The sequence below is a fragment of the Scyliorhinus torazame genome, chromosome 4 (genome assembly GCF_047496885.1).
Source record: "Scyliorhinus torazame isolate Kashiwa2021f chromosome 4, sScyTor2.1, whole genome shotgun sequence".
NCBI classification, from domain to species: Eukaryota; Metazoa; Chordata; class Chondrichthyes; order Carcharhiniformes; family Scyliorhinidae; genus Scyliorhinus; species Scyliorhinus torazame.
In genome coordinates, this window is record NC_092710.1 from 366,373,273 (window position 1) to 366,394,666 (window position 21,394).

General features: G+C 43.5%; 1 protein-coding gene across 1 annotated transcript in view; it reads left to right on the forward strand.

Moving 5' to 3' along the window:
• LOC140411774 (uncharacterized) overlaps positions 1–14,850 on the forward strand; it is a 52,794-nt gene extending 37,944 nt beyond the window's left edge. The window contains exons 3-4 of the mRNA XM_072500758.1: positions 11,598–11,772; positions 12,674–14,850. Of these exons, the coding sequence (XP_072356859.1) occupies positions 11,598–11,772; positions 12,674–12,839 (341 nt within the window). The 3' untranslated portion in view covers positions 12,840–14,850. The remainder of the gene's footprint in view (positions 1–11,597; positions 11,773–12,673) is intronic.
• The last annotated feature ends 6,544 nt before the right edge of the window (positions 14,851–21,394 follow it).

The following is a 21,394-nucleotide window of genomic DNA, read 5'->3' on the forward strand; positions in this document are numbered from 1 at the left end:
GATTAATGGCAGTTGAGGGTGAAAGTTAATGGTTACTGGTGGTTGAGGGTGAATATTTAATGGTTAATGGTGGTTGAGGGTGAATGTTTAATGGTTAATTGTGGTTGAAGGTGAATGTTTAATGGTTAATGGTGGTTGAGGAAGAATTAATGGTTAATGGTGGTTGAGGGTGAATGTTTGATGGTTAATTCTGGTTGAGGGTGAATGTTTAATGGTTAATGGTGGTTGAGGGAGAATGTTTAATGGTTAATGGTGGTTGAGGGTGAATGTTTAATGGTTAATGGTGGTTGAGGGTGAATGTTTGATGGTTTATGGCGGTTGAGGGTGAATGTTTAATGGTTAATGGTGGTTGAGGGTGAATGTTTATTGGTTAATGGTGGTTGAGTGTGAATGTTTAATGGTTAATGCTGGTTGAGGGTGAATGTTTAATGGTTAATTGTGGTTGAAGTTGAATGGATAATGGTGCTTGAGGGTGAATGTTTAATGGTTAATGATGGTTGAGGGTGAATGTTTAATGGTTAATGATGGTTGAGGGTGAATGTTTAATGGGTAATGGTGGTTGAGGGTGAATGTTTATTTGTTATTGCAGGTTGAGGGTGAATGTTTAATATTTAATGGTGGTTGAGGGTGAATGTTTGATGGTTAATGGTGGTTGAAGGTGAATGTTTAATGGTTAATGTTGGTTGAGGGTGAATGTTTGATTGTTAATGGTGGTTGAGGGTGAATGTTTAATGGTTAATGATGGTTGAGGGTAAATGTTTAATGGTTAATGGTGATTGAGGGTGAATGTTTAATAGTTAATGGAGGTTGAGGGTGAATGTTTGATGGTTAATGGTGGTTGAAGGTGAATGTTTAATGGTTAATGGTGGTTGAGGGTGAATGTTTGATGGTTAATGGTGGTTGAGGGTGAATGTTTAATGGTTAATGGTGGTTGAGGGTGAATGTTTAATTGTTAATGGTGGTTGAGGGTGAATGTTTAATGGTTAATTGTGGTTGAGGGTGAATGTTTAATGGTTAATGGTGGTTGAGGGTGAATGTTTAATGGTTAATGGTGGTTGAGGGTGAATGTTTGATGGTTAATGGTGGTTGAGGGTGAATGTTTAATGGTTAATGGTGGTTGAGGGTGAATGTTTGATGGTTAATTGTGGTTGAGGGTGAATGTTTAATGGTTAATGGTGGTTGAGGGTGAATGTTTAATGGTTAATGGTGGTTGAGGGTGAATGTTTGATGGTTAATGGTGGTTGAGGGTGAATGTTTAATGGTTAATGGTGGTTGAGGGTGAATGTTTCATGGTTACTGGTGGTTGAGGGTGAATGTTTGATGGTTAATGGTGGTTGAGGGTGAATGTTTAATGGTTAATTGTGGTTGAGGGTGAATGTTTAATGGTTTATGATGGTTGAGGGTGAATGTTTCATGGTTAATGGTGTTTGAGGGTGAATGTTTAATGGTTAATGGTGGTTGAGGGTGAATGTTTAATTGTTAATGGTGGTTGAGGGTGAATGTTTAATGGTTAATTGTGGTTGAGGGTGAATGTTTAATGGTTAATGGTGGTTGAGGGTGAATGTTTAATGGTTAATGGTGGTTGAGGGTGAATGTTTGATGGTTAATGGTGGTTGAGGGTGAATGTTTAATGGTTAATGGTGGTTGAGGGTGAATTTTTAATGGTTAATTGTGGTTGAGGGTGAAAGATAATGGTTAATGATGGTTGAGGGTGAATGTTTAGTGGTTAAAGGTGGTTGAGGGTGAATGTGTGATGGTTAATGGTGGTTGAGGGTGAATGTTTAATGGTTAATGGTGATTGAGGGTGAATGTTTGATGGTTAATGATGGTTGAGGGTGAATGTTTAATGGTTTATGATGATTGTGGGTGAATGTTTCATGGTTAATGGTGTTTGAGGGTGAATGTTTAATGGTTAATGGTGGTTGAGGGTGAATGTTTAATGGTTTATGATGGTTGTGGGTGAATGTTTCATGGTTAATGGTGGTTGAGGGTGAATGTTTAATGGTTTATGATGGTTGAGGGTGAATGTTTAATGGTTAATGGTGGGTGAGGGTGCATGTTTGATGGTTAATGGTGTTTGAGGGTGAATGTTTAATGGTTAATGGTGGTTGAGGGTGAATGTTTAATGGTTTATGATGGTTGAGGGTGAATGTTTCATGGTTAATGGTGGTTGAGGGTGAATGTTTAATGGTTTATGATGGTTGAGGGTGAATGTTTAATGGTTAATGGTGGGTGAGGGTGAATGTTTCATGGTTAATGGTGGTTGAGGGTGAATGTTTAATGGTTAATGGTGGTTGAGGGTGAATGTTTAATGGTTTATGATGGTTGAGGGTGAATGGATAATGGTGGTTGAAGGTGAATGTTTAATGGTTAATGGTGGTTGAGATTGAATGTTTAATGGTTAATGGTGATTGAGGGTGAATGTTTAATGGTTTATGATGGTTGAGGGCGAATGTTTAATGGTTAATGGTGGCTGAGGGTGAATGTTTAATGATTGATGGTGGTTGAGGGTGAATGTTTAATGGTTTATGATGGTTGAGGGTGAATGTTTCATGGTTAATGGTGTTTGAGGGTGAATGTTTAATGGTTAATGGTGGTTGAGGGTGAATGTTTAATGGTTTATGATGGTTGAGGGTGAATGTTTCATGGTTAATGGTGGTTGAGGGTGAATGTTTAATGGTTTATGATGGTTGAGGGTGAATGTTTAATGGTTAATGGTGGGTGAGGGTGAATGTTTAATGGTTTATGATGGTTGAGGGTGAATGTTTCATGGTTAATGGTGGTTGAGGGTGAATGTTTAATGGTTATTGGTGGTTGAGGGTGAATGTTTAATGGTTTATGATGGTTGAGGGTGAATGGATAATGGTGGTTGAGGGTGAATGTTTAATGGTTAATGGTGGTTGACGGTGAATGTGTAATGGTTAATGGTGGTTGAGGGTGAATGTTTAATGGTTTATGATGGTTGAGGTTGAATGTTTAATGGTTAATGGTGGGTGAGGGTGAATGGTTAATGGCGGTTGAGGGTGAATGTTTAATGGTTAATTGTGGTTGAGGGTGAATGTTTAATGGTTAATGGTGGTTGAGGGTGAATGTTTAATGGTTAATGGTGGTTGAGGGTGAATGTTTGATGGTTAATGGTGGTTGAGGGTGAATGTTTAATGGTTAATGGTGGTTGAGGGTGAATGTTTGATGGTTAATTGTGGTTGAGGGTGAATGTTTAATGGTTAATGGTGGTTGAGGGTGAATGTTTAATGGTTAATGGTGGTTGAGGGTGAATGTTTGATGGTTAATGGTGGTTGAGGGTGAATGTTTAATGGTTAATGGTGGTTGAGGGTGAATGTTTCATGGTTACTGGTGGTTGAGGGTGAATGTTTGATGGTTAATGGTGGTTGAGGGTGAATGTTTAATGGTTAATTGTGGTTGAGGGTGAATGTTTAATGGTTTATGATGGTTGAGGGTGAATGTTTCATGGTTAATGGTGTTTGAGGGTGAATGTTTAATGGTTAATGGTGGTTGAGGGTGAATGTTTAATTGTTAATGGTGGTTGAGGGTGAATGTTTAATGGTTAATTGTGGTTGAGGGTGAATGTTTAATGGTTAATGGTGGTTGAGGGTGAATGTTTAATGGTTAATGGTGGTTGAGGGTGAATGTTTGATGGTTAATGGTGGTTGAGGGTGAATGTTTAATGGTTAATGGTGGTTGAGGGTGAATTTTTAATGGTTAATTGTGGTTGAGGGTGAAAGATAATGGTTAATGATGGTTGAGGGTGAATGTTTAGTGGTTAATGGTGGTTGAGGGTGAATGTCTGATGGTTAATGGTGGTTGAGGGTGAATGTTTAATGGTTAATGGTGATTGAGGGTGAATGTTCGATGGTTAATGATGGTTGAGGGTGAATGTTTAATGGTTTATGATGATTGAGGGTGAATGTTTCATGGTTAATGGTGTTTGAGGGTGAATGTTTAATGGTTAATGGTGGTTGAGGGTGAATGTTTAATGGTTTATGATGGTTGTGGGTGAATGTTTCATGGTTAATGGTGGTTGAGGGTGAATGTTTAATGGTTTATGATGGTTGAGGGTGAATGTTTAATGGTTAATGGTGGGTGAGGGTGCATGTTTGATGGTTAATGGTGTTTGAGGGTGAATGTTTAATGGTTAATGGTGGTTGAGGGTGAATGTTTAATGGTTTATGATGGTTGAGGGTGAATGTTTCATGGTTAATGGTGGTTGAGGGTGAATGTTTAATGGTTTATGATGGTTGAGGGTGAATGTTTAATGGTTAATGGTGGGTGAGGGTGAATGTTTCATGGTTAATGGTGGTTGAGGGTGAATGTTTAATGGTTAATGGTGGTTGAGGGTGAATGTTTAATGGTTTATGATGGTTGAGGGTGAATGGATAATGGTGGTTGAAGGTGAATGTTTAATGGTTAATGGTGGTTGAGGGTGAATGTTTAATGGTTAATGGTGGTTGAGGGTGAATGTTTAATGGTTTATGATGGTTGAGGGCGAATGTTTAATGGTTAATGGTGGCTGAGGGTGAATGTTTAATGATTGATGGTGGTTGAGGGTGAATGTTTAATGGTTTATGATGGTTGAGGGTGAATGTTTCATGGTTAATGGTGTTTGAGGGTGAATGTTTAATGGTTAATGGTGGTTGAGGGTGAATGTTTAATGGTTTATGATAGTTGAGGGTGAATGTTTAATGGTTAATGGTGGTTGAGGGTGAATGTTTAATGGTTTATGATGGTTGAGGGTGAATGTTTAATGGTTAATGGTGGGTGAGGGTGAATGTTTAATGGTTTATGATGGTTGAGGGTGAATGTTTCATGGTTAATGGTGGTTGAGGGTGAATGTTTAATGGTTATTGGTGGTTGAGGGTGAATGTTTAATGGTTTATGATGGTTGAGGGTGAATGGATAATGGTGGTTGAGGGTGAATGTTTAATGGTTAATGGTGGTTGACGGTGAATGTGTAATGGTTAATGGTGGTTGAGGGTGAATGTTTAATGGTTTATGATGGTTGAGGTTGAATGTTTAATGGTTAATGGTGGGTGAGGGTGAATGGTTAATGGCGGTTGAGGGTGAATGTTTAATGGTTAATAGTGGTTGAGGATGAATGTTTAATGTTTAATGGTGGTTGAGGGTGATTGTTTAATGGTTAATGGTGGTTGAGGGTGAATGTTTAATGGTTCATTAATGGTTCATGGTTGTTGAGGGTGAATTTTTCATGGTTCATGGTGGTTGAGGGTGAATGTTTAATGGTTAATGGCGGTTGAGGGTGAATGTTTCATGGTTAATGGTGGTTGAGGGTGAATGTTTAATGATTAATGGCAGTTGAGGGTGAAAGTTAATGGTTACTGGTGGTTGAGGGTGAATATTTAATGGTTAATGGTGGTTGAGGGTGAATGTTTAATGGTTAATTGTGGTTGAAGGTGAATGTTTAATGGTTAATGGTGGTTGAGGAAGAATTAATGGTTAATGGTGGTTGAGGGTGAATGTTTGATGGTTAATTCTGGTTGAGGGTGAATGTTTAATGGTTAATGGTGGTTGAGGGAGAATGTTTAATGGTTAATGGTGGTTGAGGGTGAATGTTTAATGGTTAATGGTGGTTGAGGGTGAATGTTTGATGGTTTATGGCGGTTGAGGGTGAATGTTTAATGGTTAATGGTGGTTGAGGGTGAATGTTTATTGGTTAATGGTGGTTGAGTGTGAATGTTTAATGGTTAATGCTGGTTGAGGGTGAATGTTTAATGGTTAATTGTGGTTGAAGGTGAATGGTTAATGGTGGTTGAGGGTGAATGTTTAATGGTTAATGATGGTTGAGGGTGAATGTTTAATGGGTAATGGTGGTTGAGGGTGAATGTTTATTTGTTATTGCAGGTTGAGGGTGAATGTTTAATATTTAATGGTGGTTGAGGGTGAATGTTTGATGGTTAATGGTGGTTGAAGGTGAATGTTTAATGGTTAATGTTGGTTGAGGGTGAATGTTTGATTGTTAATGGTGGTTGAGGGTGAATGTTTAATGGTTAATGATGGTTGAGGGTAAATGTTTAATGGTTAATGGTGATTGAGGGTGAATGTTTAATAGTTAATGGAGGTTGAGGGTGAATGTTTGATGGTTAATGGTGGTTGAAGGTGAATGTTTAATGGTTAATGGTGGTTGAGGGTGAATGTTTGATGGTTAATGGTGGTTGAGGGTGAATGTTTAATGGTTAATGGTGGTTGAGGGTGAATGTTTAATTGTTAATGGTGGTTGAGGGTGAATGTTTAATGGTTAATTGTGGTTGAGGGTGAATGTTTAATGGTTAATGGTGGTTGAGGGTGAATGTTTAATGGTTAATGGTGGTTGAGGGTGAATGTTTGATGGTTAATGGTGGTTGAGGGTGAATGTTTAATGGTTAATGGTGGTTGAGGGTGAATGTTTGATGGTTAATTGTGGTTGAGGGTGAATGTTTAATGGTTAATAATGGTTGAGGGTGAATGTTTAATGGGTAATGGTGGTTGAGGGTGAATGTTTCTTGGTTATTGCTGGTTGAGGGTGAATGTTTAATATTTAATGGTGGTTGAGGGTGAATGTTTGATGGTTAATGGTGGTTGAAGGTGAATGTTTAATGGTTAATGGTGGTTGAGGGTGAATGTTTGATGGTTAATGGTGGTTGAGGGTGAATGTTTAATGGTTAATGATGGTTGAGGGTGAATGTTTAATGGTTAATGGTGGTTGAGGGTGAATTTTTAATGGCTAATTGTGGTTGAGGGTGAAAGTTAATGGTTAATGATGGTTGAGGGTGAATGTTTAGTGGTTAATGGTGGTTGAGGGTGAATGTTTGATGGTTAATGGTGGTTGAGGGTGAATGTTTAATGGTTAATTGTGGTTGAGGGTGAATGTTTGATGGTTAATGGTGGTTGAGTGTGAATGTTTGATGGTTAATGGTGGTTGAGGGTGAATGTTTAATGGTTAATGGTGGTTGAGGGTGAATTTTTAATGGCTAATTGTGGTTGAGGGTGAAAGTTAATGGTTAATGATGGTTGAGGGTGAATGTTTAGTGGTTAATGGTGGTTGAGGGTGAATGTTTAATGGTTAATGGTGGTTGAGGGTGAATGTTTAATGGTTAATGGTGGTTGAGGGTGAATGTTTAGTGGTTAATGGTGGTTGAGGGTGAATGTTTGATTGTTAATGGTGGTTGAGGGTGAATGTTTCATGGTTAATGGTGATTGAGGGTGAATGTTTAATGGTTAATGGTGGTTGAGGGTGAATGTTTAATGGTTAATGGTGGTTGAGGGTGAATGTTTAGTGGTTAATGGTGGTTGACGGTGAATGTTTGATTGTTAATGGTGGTTGAGGGTGAATGTTTCATGGTTCATGGTGATTGAGGGTGAATGTTTAATGGTTAATGGTGGTTGAGGGTGAATGTTTAATGGTTAATTGTGGTTGAGGGTGAATGTTTGATGGTTAATGGTGGTTGAGGGTGAATGTTTAATGGTTAATGGTGGTTGAGGGTGAATGTTTAATGGTTAATGGTGGTTGAGGGTGAATGTTTGATGGTTAATGGTGGTTGAGGGTGAATGTTTAATGGTTAATGGTGGTTGAGGGTGAATGTTTGATGGTTAATTGTGGTTGAGGGTGAATGTTTAATGGTTAATGGTGGTTGAGGGTGAATGTTTAATGGTTAATTGTGGTTGAAGGTGTATGTTTAATGGTTAATTGTGGTTGAGGGTGAATGTTTGATGGTTAATGGTGGTTGAGGGTGAATGTTTAATGGTTAATGGTGGTTGAGGGTGAATGTTTGATGGTTAATGGTGGTTGAGGGTGAATGTTTGATGGTTAATTGTGGTTGAGGGTGAATGTTTAATGGTTAATGGTGGTTGAGGGTGAATGTTTGATGGTTAATGGTGGTTGAGGGTGAATGTTTAATGGTTAATGGTGGTTGAGGGTGAATGTTTAATGGTTAATGGTGGTTGAGGGTGAATGTTTAATGGTTTATGATGGTTGAGGGTGAATGTTTAATGGTTAATGGTGGTTGAGGGTGAATGTTTGATGGTTAATGGTGGTTGAGGGTGAATGTTTAATGGTTAATGGTGGTTGAGGGTGAATGTTTGATGGTTAATGGTGGTTGAGGGTGAATGTTTGATGGTTAATTGTGGTTGAGGGTGAATGTTTAATGGTTAATGGTGGTTGAGGGTGAATGTTTAATGGTTTATGATGGTTGAGGGTGAATGTTTGATGGTTAATGGTGGTTGAGGTTTAATGTTTGATGGTTAATTGTGGTTGAGGGTGAATGTTTAATGGTTAATGGTGGTTGAGGGTGAATGTTTAATGGTTTATGATGGTTGAGGGTGAATGTTTAATGGTTAATGGTGGTTGAGGGTGAATGTTTGATGGTTAATGGTGGTTGAGGGTGAATGTTTAATGGTTAATGGTGGTTGAGGGTGAATGTTTGATTGTTAATGGTGGATGAGGGTGAATGTTTGATGGTTAATTGTGGTTGAGGGTGAATGTTTAATGGTTAATGGTGGTTGAGGGTGAATGTTTAATGGTTAATGGTGGTTGAGGGTGAATGTTTGATGGTTAATGGTGGTTGAGGGTGAATGTTTGATGGTTAATGGTGGTTGAGGGTGAATGTTTGATGGTTAATTGTGGTTGAGGGTGAATGTTTAATGGTTAATGGTGGTTGAGGGTGAATGTTTAATGGTTAATGGTGGTTGAGGGTGAATGTTTGATGGTTAATGGTGGTTGAGGGTGAATGTTTAATGGTTTATGGTGGTTGAGGGCGAATGTTTAATGGTTTATGGTGGTTGAGGGTGTACAATGATGTTATGTATGTAAACATTCAAAACGAGTTTGACAAATTACCATTTTTACAATAGACTGTTAGCAAAATTTAAACTCATGTGATGGAAGGGGATGGCAGCATGGATACAGAATTGATCCATTGATTGGTTGATTGATATTTATTGTCACATGTACCTAAGTACAGTGAAAACTATTTTTCTGCGGCCAAGGGAACAAATGGTAGATCAACAAAAAGCGATTGGTTCCATTGCGGAACAAGGCCAAACAAGAGCAACATAGAGCGTCATGAACAGTGTTCTTACAGGGAACAGATCAGTCCGAGGGGGAGTCGTTGAGGAGTCTAGTAGCTGTGGGGAAGAAGCTGGTCCTCTGTCTGGATGTCCGAGTCTTCAGACTTCTGTATCTTCTGCCTGATGGAAGGGTCTGGAAGAAGGCAATGCCTGGGTGGGAGGGGTCTCTGATAATGCTGCCTGCCTTCCTGAGGCAGCGGGAGGTGTAGACAGAATCAATGTGAGGGTGGCGAGCTTGTGTGATGCGTTGGGCTGAGTTCACCACACTCTGCAGTTTTTTGCGATCTTGGACCGAGCAGTTGCCATACCAGCTGTGATGCAGCCGGATAGGATGCTCTCTATCGCACATCTGTAGAAGTTTGTGAGAGTCGATGCAGACATGCTGAAGTTCTTTACCTTCCGTAGGAAGTAGAGACTTTGTTGGACTTTCTTGACTGTTGCATCAACATGAGTGGACCAGTAATGGTGATGGTAAACCCCCAGGAACTTAAAGCTATCGACCATCTGGTTTAGGGGCTGGCTTAGCACAGTGGGCTAAACAGCTGGCTTGTGATGCAGAACAAGACCAGCAGCGCGGGTTCAATTCCCGTACCGGCCTCCCCGAACAGGTGCCGGAATGTGGCGACTAGGGGCTTTTCACAGTATCTTCATTGAAGCCTACTTGTGACAATAAGCGTTTATTAATATTATTATTATCTCCACTTCGGAGCCATTGATGCAGACGGGAGTGTGTGCCGTGCTGCACTTCCTGAAGTTGATGATCAGTTCCTTGGTCTTTCCGACGTTTAGAGAGAGGTTGTTTTCGGTACACCATGCAACCAAGTGATCTATCTCCCTCCTGGAGTCTGATTCGTCGTTGTTTGAGATGCGGCCCACCACAGTCGTATCATCTGCAAACTTCCAGATTGAGTTGGAGTTAAATCTTGCCACACAGCCGTGTGTGCACAGGGAGTACAGTAGAGGACTGAGCACACATCCTTGCGGGGCCCCGGTGTTGGGGACTATTGTGGAGGAGGTGCTGTTGCCTATCCTGACAGATTGGGGTCTGTTGGTGAGGAAGTCGAGGATCCAGCTGCACAGGGAGGGGTCAAGTCCAAGGTTGCGGAGTTTGGTTATTGGTCTTGTTGGGATAATGGTGTTGAAGGCGGAGCTGTAGTCGATGACCAGCAGTCTTACACAGGTGTCCTTGTTGTCGAGGTGTTCGAGTGTTGATTGCAGAGCCAGGGAAACAGCATCTGCTGTGGACCGGTTGCGGTGATCGGCAAACTGCAGTGGATCGAGACCGTCTGGGAGGCAGGCGTGGATCCGTCTCATGACGAGCCGCTCGAAGCATTTCATGATAACAGACGTCAGGGCCACCGGTCGGTAGTCGTTGAGGCAGGCTACCTTGTTCTTCTTTGGTGCTGGTATTGTGGTGGTCTTCTTGAAGGAGGTGGGGACCTCAGAGCGGGGGAGTGAGGTGGTGAAGATATCTGCGAATACACTCGCCAGCTGGTCTGTGCAGGCTCTGAGTGCTCGCCCAGGGACTCCGTCGGGACCCGTCGCTTTCCGCGGATTCACTTTCAAGGAGGCAGCTCTTACCCCTGAGGCTGTAATAGTGGGTACGGGTGTGTCCAGGGCTGTTGGGGCGGGAGGCACTGATACATTGGCTGACTGCTCAAAGCGGGCATTGAACCTGTTCAGTTCCTCGAGTAGAGATGCTCCAGCCCCAGAGATTCCGCCTGGCCTTGCTTTACAGCCTGTGATCTTGTGTAGACCCTGCCACAGTCGCCGTGGGTTAGTGTCATTGGCCTGGGACTCTGGTTTGATCCGGTATTACCTTTTGCCGTCCCTGATGGTTTCCGTACGTCGTACCAGGATTTCTGATCGAGGTCAGGGGGTTCAGACTTGAACGCCTCCGTCCGGGACTTCAGCGGGGAGTGAACCCTTTGGTTGAGCAGGGTTTCCGATTGGGGAATACCCCTATTGTCTTCTTTGCTGCACCGTCCTCGACACACTTCCTGGTGAAGTCTGTGACGGTGGTTGCGTATTTGTCCAGGTTCGCTGCCGGGGCCTTGAATATGGACCAATCCACAGTGTCCAAGCAGTCGCGGAGAATGTCCTCCGATTCCTCGGACCAGCACTGCGCGCTTTTCTTCGGATTTGCCAAAGTGTGGTTGGGGAATGGAGCGGTCGGCCCCTTTGATGCCCGTGTAGCAGTGTCCAGGCTGTTTGCACCTCTGGTGGAGCAGGAGATATGTTGATGGAGTTTGGGTGGAACCTTCCTGAGGTGGGCCTGGTTGAAGTCTCCAGCCACGATTGTCAGGGCTTCGGGGTGATTTGTTTCTTGGTTGTTGATGGTGGAGTTAGTTCGTCACGTGCTGCTCTACATCCTGGCTACTTGTTCATTTGCATATTCCCTTAAAGTGATATCACAACATTTTCCACATTTCAAAAAAGTCACCCTGCCCCCTCACCTGTAACTTTTTACTCCCTGTAAGCTGATCACCCAGTTAAATGCTGTGTCTCTCTGTCTACAGGTACCGTTATTCCTCTCGCTGCATCTTGGGGAGTTTTTGGATACTTGAAAAATGGCAAAATACAACAAAGATTCAGTGTATTTGTCCTGATAGTTCCCGAAGTCATCAATCCACCGGAACCAACAGATCCAGCAGTTACATTACAAACTGGACCTCCTGTTTGGTTGTATGGCAGGTGAGTTTAGTGACTGATATATTGTGATTGATGTTCCTTTCTGTCTGCTCTTGTATCAACATCAGCCTGGGGCGGGATTCTCCCGTTTTGAGACTAAGTGCTGTGGTGTGGGTGGGAATGTGGAATGTCCCTGCTGTGGCTTCTTGCCGGAAAACACTCCGAATCTTCCCACCCATCATTAATTATTCACCTGGGTGTTTTCCGCTGTTTTCAGCAGTGGGTCAGGCCTGGATGGTGTATAGTCCGCCCTCCTGCCCGGGTGTCATATTGAAAAGATGTCCAACAACACTGAGCCATGTTGACAAAAGAAGGTGGACCTCCTGAAAATGCAGATCGATTTCCAGCAACATTGGTCACCCAGAAACAGGCCAGCAGAAGGACCCCCTCCAGAACACATAATGCAGAAGATCCAAGGGCCCAATCTCCCCCAACCCACTGCTGTGGTGCTCCAGGGTCCAGGGTTGTGGGCACTCTCCATCCTCAACTCTGTGGGCAGCGCCAGGCATCCTGACTTTGGCACACTACATTGTGAAGAATGTTTCTCACACTGGCGTTTTTCCCACCGGAATGGCAGAGAATCTATCCTGGGCGGGCACCCCGAGGTCCCTCTGCTACTGCACTCTCTTTAGAACTGAGCCATTAAGTCTGGATAGACTATCTCCACCCTTTCTGTAAAATGCATCACCTCACATTTCTCTGTGTTAAACTCTATCTGCCACTTGTCTGCCCATTTGGCCAGCTTCTCGATGGTCTTACCCCAGCTGTGGACTAACTGACTGGTGCAGGCGACTCAATGGGCTGAATGGTCAACTCCTGTCCCTGTTGTCCTGGCAACCGACTTTCCAAACAGGATTTGTCAGGAGGATAAAAATTAAATCCTCTGTTCTTAATCCTGTTGCAGGGTTTTTGACACAAAAGTTGATGAACAACAAACTGAAGAACGTGTGATTCAATTCCTGAAGGATTTGGAACAAGACAACCAGCCCTTCAATAGCACATTTTTTGCCATCGCTTATTTGAACACAGAAGGGTTAATGGAAATAGGTTTTATGAAGACAGGAGAATGAAGGTTTTCTGGAAGGTTCTGTACCTTTCATGGCATCAAACAGTGAGATGTGCTTAACTCTATTCTAAAACTGTTTAACTTTCCATTGGGTTTAATCTGGAATACTGAGCATAGTTTTAATCTCCTTACCTCAAGACGGTTATATTTACCTTTGAGGGAACGCAATGTCTGCTCATCAGACAGGTGACGTATATGTGTCAATATTGGCATTTTGGACAATTCCACCAATGTCCATCTCCAAATCCCTGTGACCCTGTTTAGAAATATTGCCCTCTACTGGCAGTTAGTAATTATGACTCCCACACACACACTGCAGCATTTATTCTAGATTCAAAATTATTCAGCGACATTCATATCAACAGTGAACATTTCTTCCTCATTTCCACACACTGTCCCATTGATTATTTAACTCAATGATTCTAAACAATGTTCTTTTCTCGATGTCCAGTTTCTCCCCACATTGTCCGGTCATCTTGGTTCTCACCTGGGTCTGGACCGTTTTGTCTGCCTCAAAATTAAATAAAAACAGAGACTCTTCAATCCGCTCCACCATTCAGGAAGATCATGGCTGATCTTCGACCTTAACTCCACCTTCCCACACTGTCCCTCGAGTGTGTAATCTGTCTGATAAACAGGGAATGCACTCCCACTAAACCCGGATCATCCACCCTTAACTAAGGAGCCCAAACATCACCACATCATATTCTACCTGCCATGTTCTTAACCACTCACTTAACCAACCAAATGTGGAGCAAACACGTGATCGTCCACCCACACGTTAACCGTACATGTGACTCCAGCCCTGATATATTTGACTGTCTCTGAGTCCCGCCTGCTCTATTTCCCGTTAATATTATTTATAATTAGGTTTCCCTTCAACGTCTGAAATTCATTGCTGAACACGTCTCCACACTGCACAGATACAGGGCAAAACTCAATTGTACCGGGTGGTGGGCCCTCTATTGGGGAACGGGGATTAATCACTGCACTAATTTGCTTTTTCTGTCACCTTGCTTTCAATGAATTGTGAGACTGAGACTGAGATGGTCCTAGTGTCAGATATAGTTCCAGAATTTTCTATCTTCACACAGCCATGGAATATATTCATATTTGTCCATCATACTGACCAGAATGTTTCAAGTTGATGTGAAAAGAGTTGGGATTTGTTACAGAGCACAGAGTATTGAAGCTGTTAAATGTGAAATCATGGAGTGATCAGATGTGGGACTGTTCCTGGGCTCTCTCAGTCGGAGTTAGTTCCAGATGGAATTATTTAATTACAAGGGAATGTTTAAACTGTAAAGAGACAGTGTGTTCACCATTTGTAAAATAATGAGATTTTCTTCACATCATCGGGAAGGTTTTGCTTCAATGTTTGAATAGTTCTGTGTCCTGTGCTCTGAAATATAATGGGAATGGACCATATAACAGACTGTGTGGAATAGACACTGGACACTGTAGGAAGAACACGTCACTCACTGGAGAAACCTGCTAATGGAGACCACACCCTGTGTGGGCAGTAAAATATTCCCTTTTCCTGCCAGTCCTGAGAATCAAACACTGGACATTGTGGTGGGGATGATAAAAAAGGTTGTTTCTCAACCCGGTTTGGTCTGACTCAGATCAGTCCAAGTTCAGGAAACAGATGGGCCCAGGTCAGGAAAGTGAAAGTGGGAGTTTTGTGACCCAGGTGTGAAGCAGCTTAAAACTGGTCCTTAAACCGGAGAAAGAATCCCAGTTTAAAATTAGAATCCAGAGACTGAAGATGGAATAAAGTTTCCATTCAGATCTCCTCAAACCCACACTGGGAGCTGACTTTGGGAATATCGACAGACTGAATCTGTGACTGAGAAAATGATCGATTCAGATCTGACTCCCGTTAACAGGTGACCCATTCACAGGTTTGTCTGGTGCAGTAAATAATCCATCGTCTTCTAGTCTTTGTTTGTCTTTTGTTTTTCAAACTGCTGGGAATGAATTCTCACTGTGAAATAAAGAGGGTGATGCATTTACACATTTGGTCTCGTGTTAGATTCTTCCTCACAAATAAACCTGGGTCACTGATCACATCACTAGTTTCATATCAGATAAACTCTGCACATTTCAGTGAAATGATTCTGTTAAGATGTTGAGGTGTAAAGTTAAAGAATGAGAAAGAATGAAGAGACAGAGAGTAATTTATTGGGAGATGTGACACTTGGAGAGCGAGCTCCATATTGGTCAGGTGACAGCTCACACCGCGTGCAGTCCGACACTTCAATCTGTCACACTCCACTCTGAGCAGTCTTTCTAACTCTGTCAATGGGATATCACTGGAGAGATAGAGGCCAACACTCAACAATTCATGGATCAATCATCGACCTGGTGTTGGGAATTTTTTCCCTGTTTGGAAAATCTCCCCAATCTGGGTGGGTGGGGAGGAATTTAATTTGGGATCTGGTTCATAGAATTCCGACATTGAAACAGACGGAGGTACAGGAGGAGGCCATTCGGCCCTTCGAGCCTGCTCCGCTAATCATTGTGATCATGGCTGATCATCAAGTTCAATACCCTGATCCCGCCTTCCCCCATATCCCTCGATCCCTTTCGCCCCGAGAGCAAATCTAATTCCTTCTTCAAATTACACAACGTTTTGGCCTCAACTACTTTCTGTGGGAGTGAATTCCACAGATTCACCGCTCTCTGGGTGGAGAAATGTCTCCTCACCTCAGTCCTAAAAGGTTTACCCCTTATCCTCAAACTATGACCCCTCGGTCTGGACTCCCCCACCATCGGGAACGTTCTTTCTGAATCTGTCTAATGCTGGTAGAATTGTGTAAGTTTCTATGAGACCCCCTCATTCTCTAAACTCCAATGAATATGATCCTAACCGACTCAGTCTCTCCTCATATGACAGTCCCGCCATCCCAGGAATCAGCCTGGTTAACCTTCACTGCTCTCCCTCCATAGCAAGAACATCCTTCCTCAGATCAGGACACCAAAACTGCTCACAATACTCCAGGTGTGGCCTCACCAATGCCCGATACAATTGCAGTAAAACATCTCTATTCCTAGACTCCAATCCTCTCGCTATGAAGGCCAACATACCATTTGCCTTCTTTACTGCCTGCTGTACCTGCGCGTTTACTTTCAGCGACTGATGCACGAGGACAGCAAGGTCTTGCTGAGTATCCGCCTCTCTCAATTTACACAAACTCAAATAATAATCTGCCTTCCTATTTTTGCTCCCGAAGCGGACAACCTCACATTTATCCACATTATACTGCATCGGCCGTGCATGTGGCCACTCACTCAGCCTGTCCAAATCCCACTGAAGCATCTCTGTATCCTCCTCACAGCTCACTCTCCCGCCCCCTGTAACTAATTATCAGCTGTAAATGTTGAGATAAAACATTTCTTTCTCTTGTCCAAATCATTAATATACAATGTGAACAGTTGGGGTCTGAGCACAGATCCCTGCGATACCCCACTAGTCACTGTCTGACAATCAGAAAAAGACCCATTCGTTCCAACTTTTTGCTTCCTATCTGCTGACCATCTTTCTATCCATCTCAAGGCACTACCCATAATCCCATGGGCGTTAACTGTACATAGTAATCTGCTTTATGAAACGTTGTAGAAAGTCTTCTGAAATTCTAAATAAACCGCATCCACCAGTTCTCCCTGGTCAACTCTTCTCATTACGTCCTCAAAGAATTCTGGTAGGTTTGTCAAGCCTGATTTCCCTTTTCTAAATCCATGCTGACTTTGTCTGATTACACCACTGCTTTCCAAATGCTGTGCTATCAAATCCTTGAGAATGGACTCCAGCAACTTCGCTACTATAATGATAATAATAATAATCTTTATTGTCACAAGTAGGCTTACATTAACACTGCAATGATGTTACCGTGAAAAGCCCCTAGTCACCACACTCCGGCGCTATTCAAAACGGGAGGTAGAGAGAAAACAGGGAAGTATAGACCAGTGAGTTTCAGATTTCTGGACCATTGGGATCTCTTCTGGGGCAGGAGGCACCAATATCCTGGCTGGGAGGTTTGCTAGTGTCACTCGGGAGAAATTAAACTAATATTCACCTGAGGAAGGAGCAGTGCTCCGAAAGCTAGTGATTTGAAACAAACCTGTTGGACTTTAACCTTGTGCTGTAAGACTTCTCACTGTGCTCACCCCAGTCCAACGGCGGTATCTCCACATCATTTAAACTATTATGGGGGCGGGAACCAGAGCGTGAGCTGAGAAGGTGTCATAACTGAAGGGGAAATAGAGAACAAAAATAATAGAACATCACCCTCAGGCAGAGCAGAAAAGGTGACGAGTGTGAGACGGGAGGTGGTCAATGCATGACTGAGGGTGTTGGACCTAAATGCGCGCAGTATACGGAACATGGTAAATGAGCTTGTTGCACATATTGAAATTGGCCGGTACGATGTTGTGGGCGTCACAGAGACGTGGCTGCAAGGGGATCAGGGCTGGGATCTAAATATCCAAGATATGTGTCCTATCGAAAGGACAGGCAGATGGGCAAAGGGAGCGGGGTTGCATTGTTAGTAAGGAGTGAAGTTAAATCGATAGCAAGGAGCGATATAGGATCAGAAGGCACAGAATCTCTGTGGGTAGAGTTGAGGAATCGCAAAGGTAAAAAGACCCTGATGGGAGTTATGTACAGGCCCCCGAGCAGTAGTCAGGATGTGGGGCAGAAAATAAATCAAGAGATAGAGAAAGCATGTAAAAAAGGCAATATTACAATAATCATGGGGACTTCAATATGCAGGGGACTGGGAAAATCAGGTTGGTCGTGGATCCCAAGAAAAGGAATTTGTGGAATGTTTAAGAGATGGGTTTTTGGAGCAGCTTGTGACAGAGACCACTAGGGAACAGGCAATTCTGGATTTGGTGATGTGTAGTGAGGCAGACTTGATTAGGGAACTTAAGGTGAAGGAACTCTTAGGGAGCAGTGACCACAATATGATAGAATTTACCCTGAAGTTTGAGAGGGAGAAGCTGCAATCAGATGTAACGGTATTACAATGAAATAAGGGTAACTACAAAGACATGAGGGAGGAGCTGGCCAGAGTTGATTGGAAAAGGAGCCTAGCAGGGAAGACAGTGGAACAGCAATGGCAGGAGTTTTTGGGGGTTATGAGGGAGGTACAACAGAAATTCATCCCAAGGAGGAGGAAACATGCTCAGGGGAGGACAAGGCGTCCATGGTTGACGAGGGAAGTCAAGGACAGCATAAAAGCTAAAGAAAAAGCAGACAAAGTGGCAAGTATTAGGGGAAGCCAGAGGATTGGGAATCATTTAAAAGCGAGCAGAGGACAACTAAAAATGCAATAAGAGGAAAGAAGATGAAATATGAATGCAAGTTAGCTAGTAATATAAAAGAAGATAAGAAGAGTTTCTTTCAATATATAAAAGGTAAGAGTGAAGCAAAAATAGACATTGGACCATTGAAAACGTGGCTGGAGAAGTGATAATAGGAAACAAAGAAATGGCAGAGGAACTGAATAGTTACTTTGCATCAGTCTTCACGGTGGAAGACACCAGTGGGATGCCGGAGCTCCAGAACCAGGGGGCAGAGGTGAGTGCAGTGACCATTACGAAGGAGAAGGTTCTGGGGAAACTGAAAGGTCTGAAGGTGGATAAGTCACCTGGCCCGGATGGTCTACACCCCAGGGTTCTGAAAGAGATAGCTGAGGAGATTGTGGAGCAGGAAGGGTCCCAGAGGACTGGAAAGTGGTTAATGTAACACCGTTTTTAAGAAGGGAGGGAGGCAGAAGATGGGAAATTATAGGCCGGTTAGCCTGACTTCGGCCATTGGTAAGATTGGTCTGTTATTAAAGATGAGATTGCGGAGTACTTGGAAGTGCATGGTAAAATAGGACTGAGTCAGCACGGCTTCGTCAAGGGAAGGTCATGTCTGACAAATCTGTTAGAGTTCTTTGAGGAGGTAACAAGGAAATTAGACAAAGGAGAACCAGTGGACGTGATTTATTTAGATTTCCAGAAGGCCTTTGACAAGGTGCTACATAGGAGACTGTTAAATATGTTAAGAGCCCGTGGTGTTCAGGGTAAGATCATGGCATGGATAGAGGATTGGCTGACTGGCAGAAGGCAGAGAGTGGGGATAAAGGGGTCTTTTTCAGGATGGCAGCCGGTGACTAGTGGTGTGCCTCAGGGGGTCTGTGCTGGGACCACAACTTTTCACAATATACATTAATGATCTGGAAGAAGGAACTGAAGGCACTGTTGCTAAGTTTGCAGATGATACAAAGATCTGTAGAGGGACAGGTAGTATTGAGGAAGCAAGGGGACTGCAGAAGGACTTGGACAGGCTAGGAGAGCGGGCAATGAAGTGGCAGATGAAATACAATGTGGAAAAGTGTGAGGTTAAGCACTTTGGAAGGGGGAATTTTGGCAGTCTATTTTCTAAATGGAGAAATGCTTCGGAAATCAGAAGCACAAAGGGACTTGGGAGTCCTTGTTCACAATTCTCTTAAGGTTAACGTGCAGGTTCAGTCGGCAGGTAGGAAGGCAAATGCAATGTTAGCATTCCTGTCAATAGGGCTAGAATACAAGACCAGGGATGTACTTCTGAGGCTATATAAGGCTCTGGTCAGACCCCATTTGGAGTATTGGGATCAGTTTTGGACCCCGTATCTAAGGAAGGATGTGCTGACCTTGGAAAGGGTCCAGAGGGGATTCACAAGAATGTCCCCTGGAATGTAGAACTTGTCGTATGAGGAACGGTTGAGGACTCTGGGTCTGTACTCGTTGGAGTTTAGAAGGATGAGGAGGGATTATGACACAGAGGGTAGTGGGTGCCTGGAACTCGCTGCCGGAGGAGGTGGTGGAAGCAGGGACAATAGTGACATTTAAGGGGCATCTTGACAAATACATGAATAGGATGGGAATAGAGGGATACGGACCCAGGAAGTGTAGAAAATTTTAGTTTAGACGGGCAGCATGGTTGGCACAGGCTTGGAGGGCCGAAGGGCCTGTTCCTGTGCTGTACGTTTCTTTGTTCTTTGTTCTTATTGAAACTTACAGGATACTGCGAGGCCTGGATAGAGTGGACATGGAGAGGATGTTTCCACTTGTCAGAAAAACCAGAACCAGAGGACACCATCTCACACTAAAGGGACGATCCTTTAAAACAGAGATGAGGAGGAATTTCTTCAGCCAGAGGGTGGTGAATCTGTGGAACGCTTTGCCGCAGAAGGCTGTGGGAGGCCAATTCAGTGAGTGTCTTTAAGACAGAGATAGATAGGTTCTTGATTAATAAGGGGATCAGCGGATTGGGGGAGAAGGCGGGAGAATGGGGATGAGAAAATATCAGCCATGATAGAATGGCGGAGCAGACTCGATGGGCCGAGTGGCCTAATTCTGCTCCGATGTCTTATGGTCTTATGGTGAGCCTGACGCCGGGCAGCACGGTAGCACAGTGGTTAGCACAGTTGATTCACAGCGCCAGGGACCCAGGTTCGATTCCTGACTTGGGTCACTGTCTGTGTGGAGTCTGCACAGGTGGGCAGTGAGAGCCTTTTTCCTCGGATGGTGATGTCTAGCACGAGGGGACATTGCTTCAAATTGAGGGGAGATAGATATAGGGCAGATGTCAGAGGTAGGTTCTTTACTCCGAGAGTAGTAAGGGCGTGGAATGCCCTGCCTGCAACAGTAGTGGACTCGCCAACACTAAGATAATTTAAATGGTCATTTGATAGACATATGGATGAAAAGGGAATAGTATAGATGGGATTTAGAGTGGTTTCCCAGGTTGGCGCAACATCGAGGGCCGAAGGGCCTGTACTGTGCTGTAATGTTCTATGTTCTATGTTCTCCTCGTGTCTGCGTGGGTTTCCTCCGGGTGCTCCGGTTTCCTCCCACAAGTCCCGAAAGACGTGCTGTTAGGTGAATTGGACATTCTGAATTCTCCCTCTGTGAACCGAACAGGCGCCGGAATGTGGCGACGAGGGGATTTTCACAGTAACTTCATTGCAGTGTTAGTGTAAGCCTACTTGTGACAATAATAAAGATGATTATTAATAATTATATTTATTATCTGATACAGGCCCTTGATTTCAATGCCGATTGCTTTCCTTATTCACCTTGCTGCCTTTCTCCCTAGTCCTTGATTTCCCCCTGCTCTGAATCTGACCAGAGGTTCCCAATACCCTGGCATATTAGCTTAAACCCTCCCCAACCGCTCCAACAAGTACCCCCCACAAGGACATCAGTCCCAGTCCTGCCCAGGTGTAACCCGTCCAGTTTGTACAGGTCCCACCTCCCCCAGAACCAGTCCCAATGCCCCAGGAATCTGAACCCCTCCCCCTGACACCATCTCTCCAGCCACAGATTTATCCGATATATCCTGCTATTTCGACTCTGACTAGCACGTGGTACTGGGAGTAATCCTGAGATCACTGCCTTTGAGGTCCGATTTCTCAACTTGCTTCCTAACTCCCTACATTCTGCTTTGAAGCTCACATTCCAGGCCCTCATCCCTGTTTGTACCTATGACGTTGGTACCGATGTGCACCACGGCCACTGACTGTT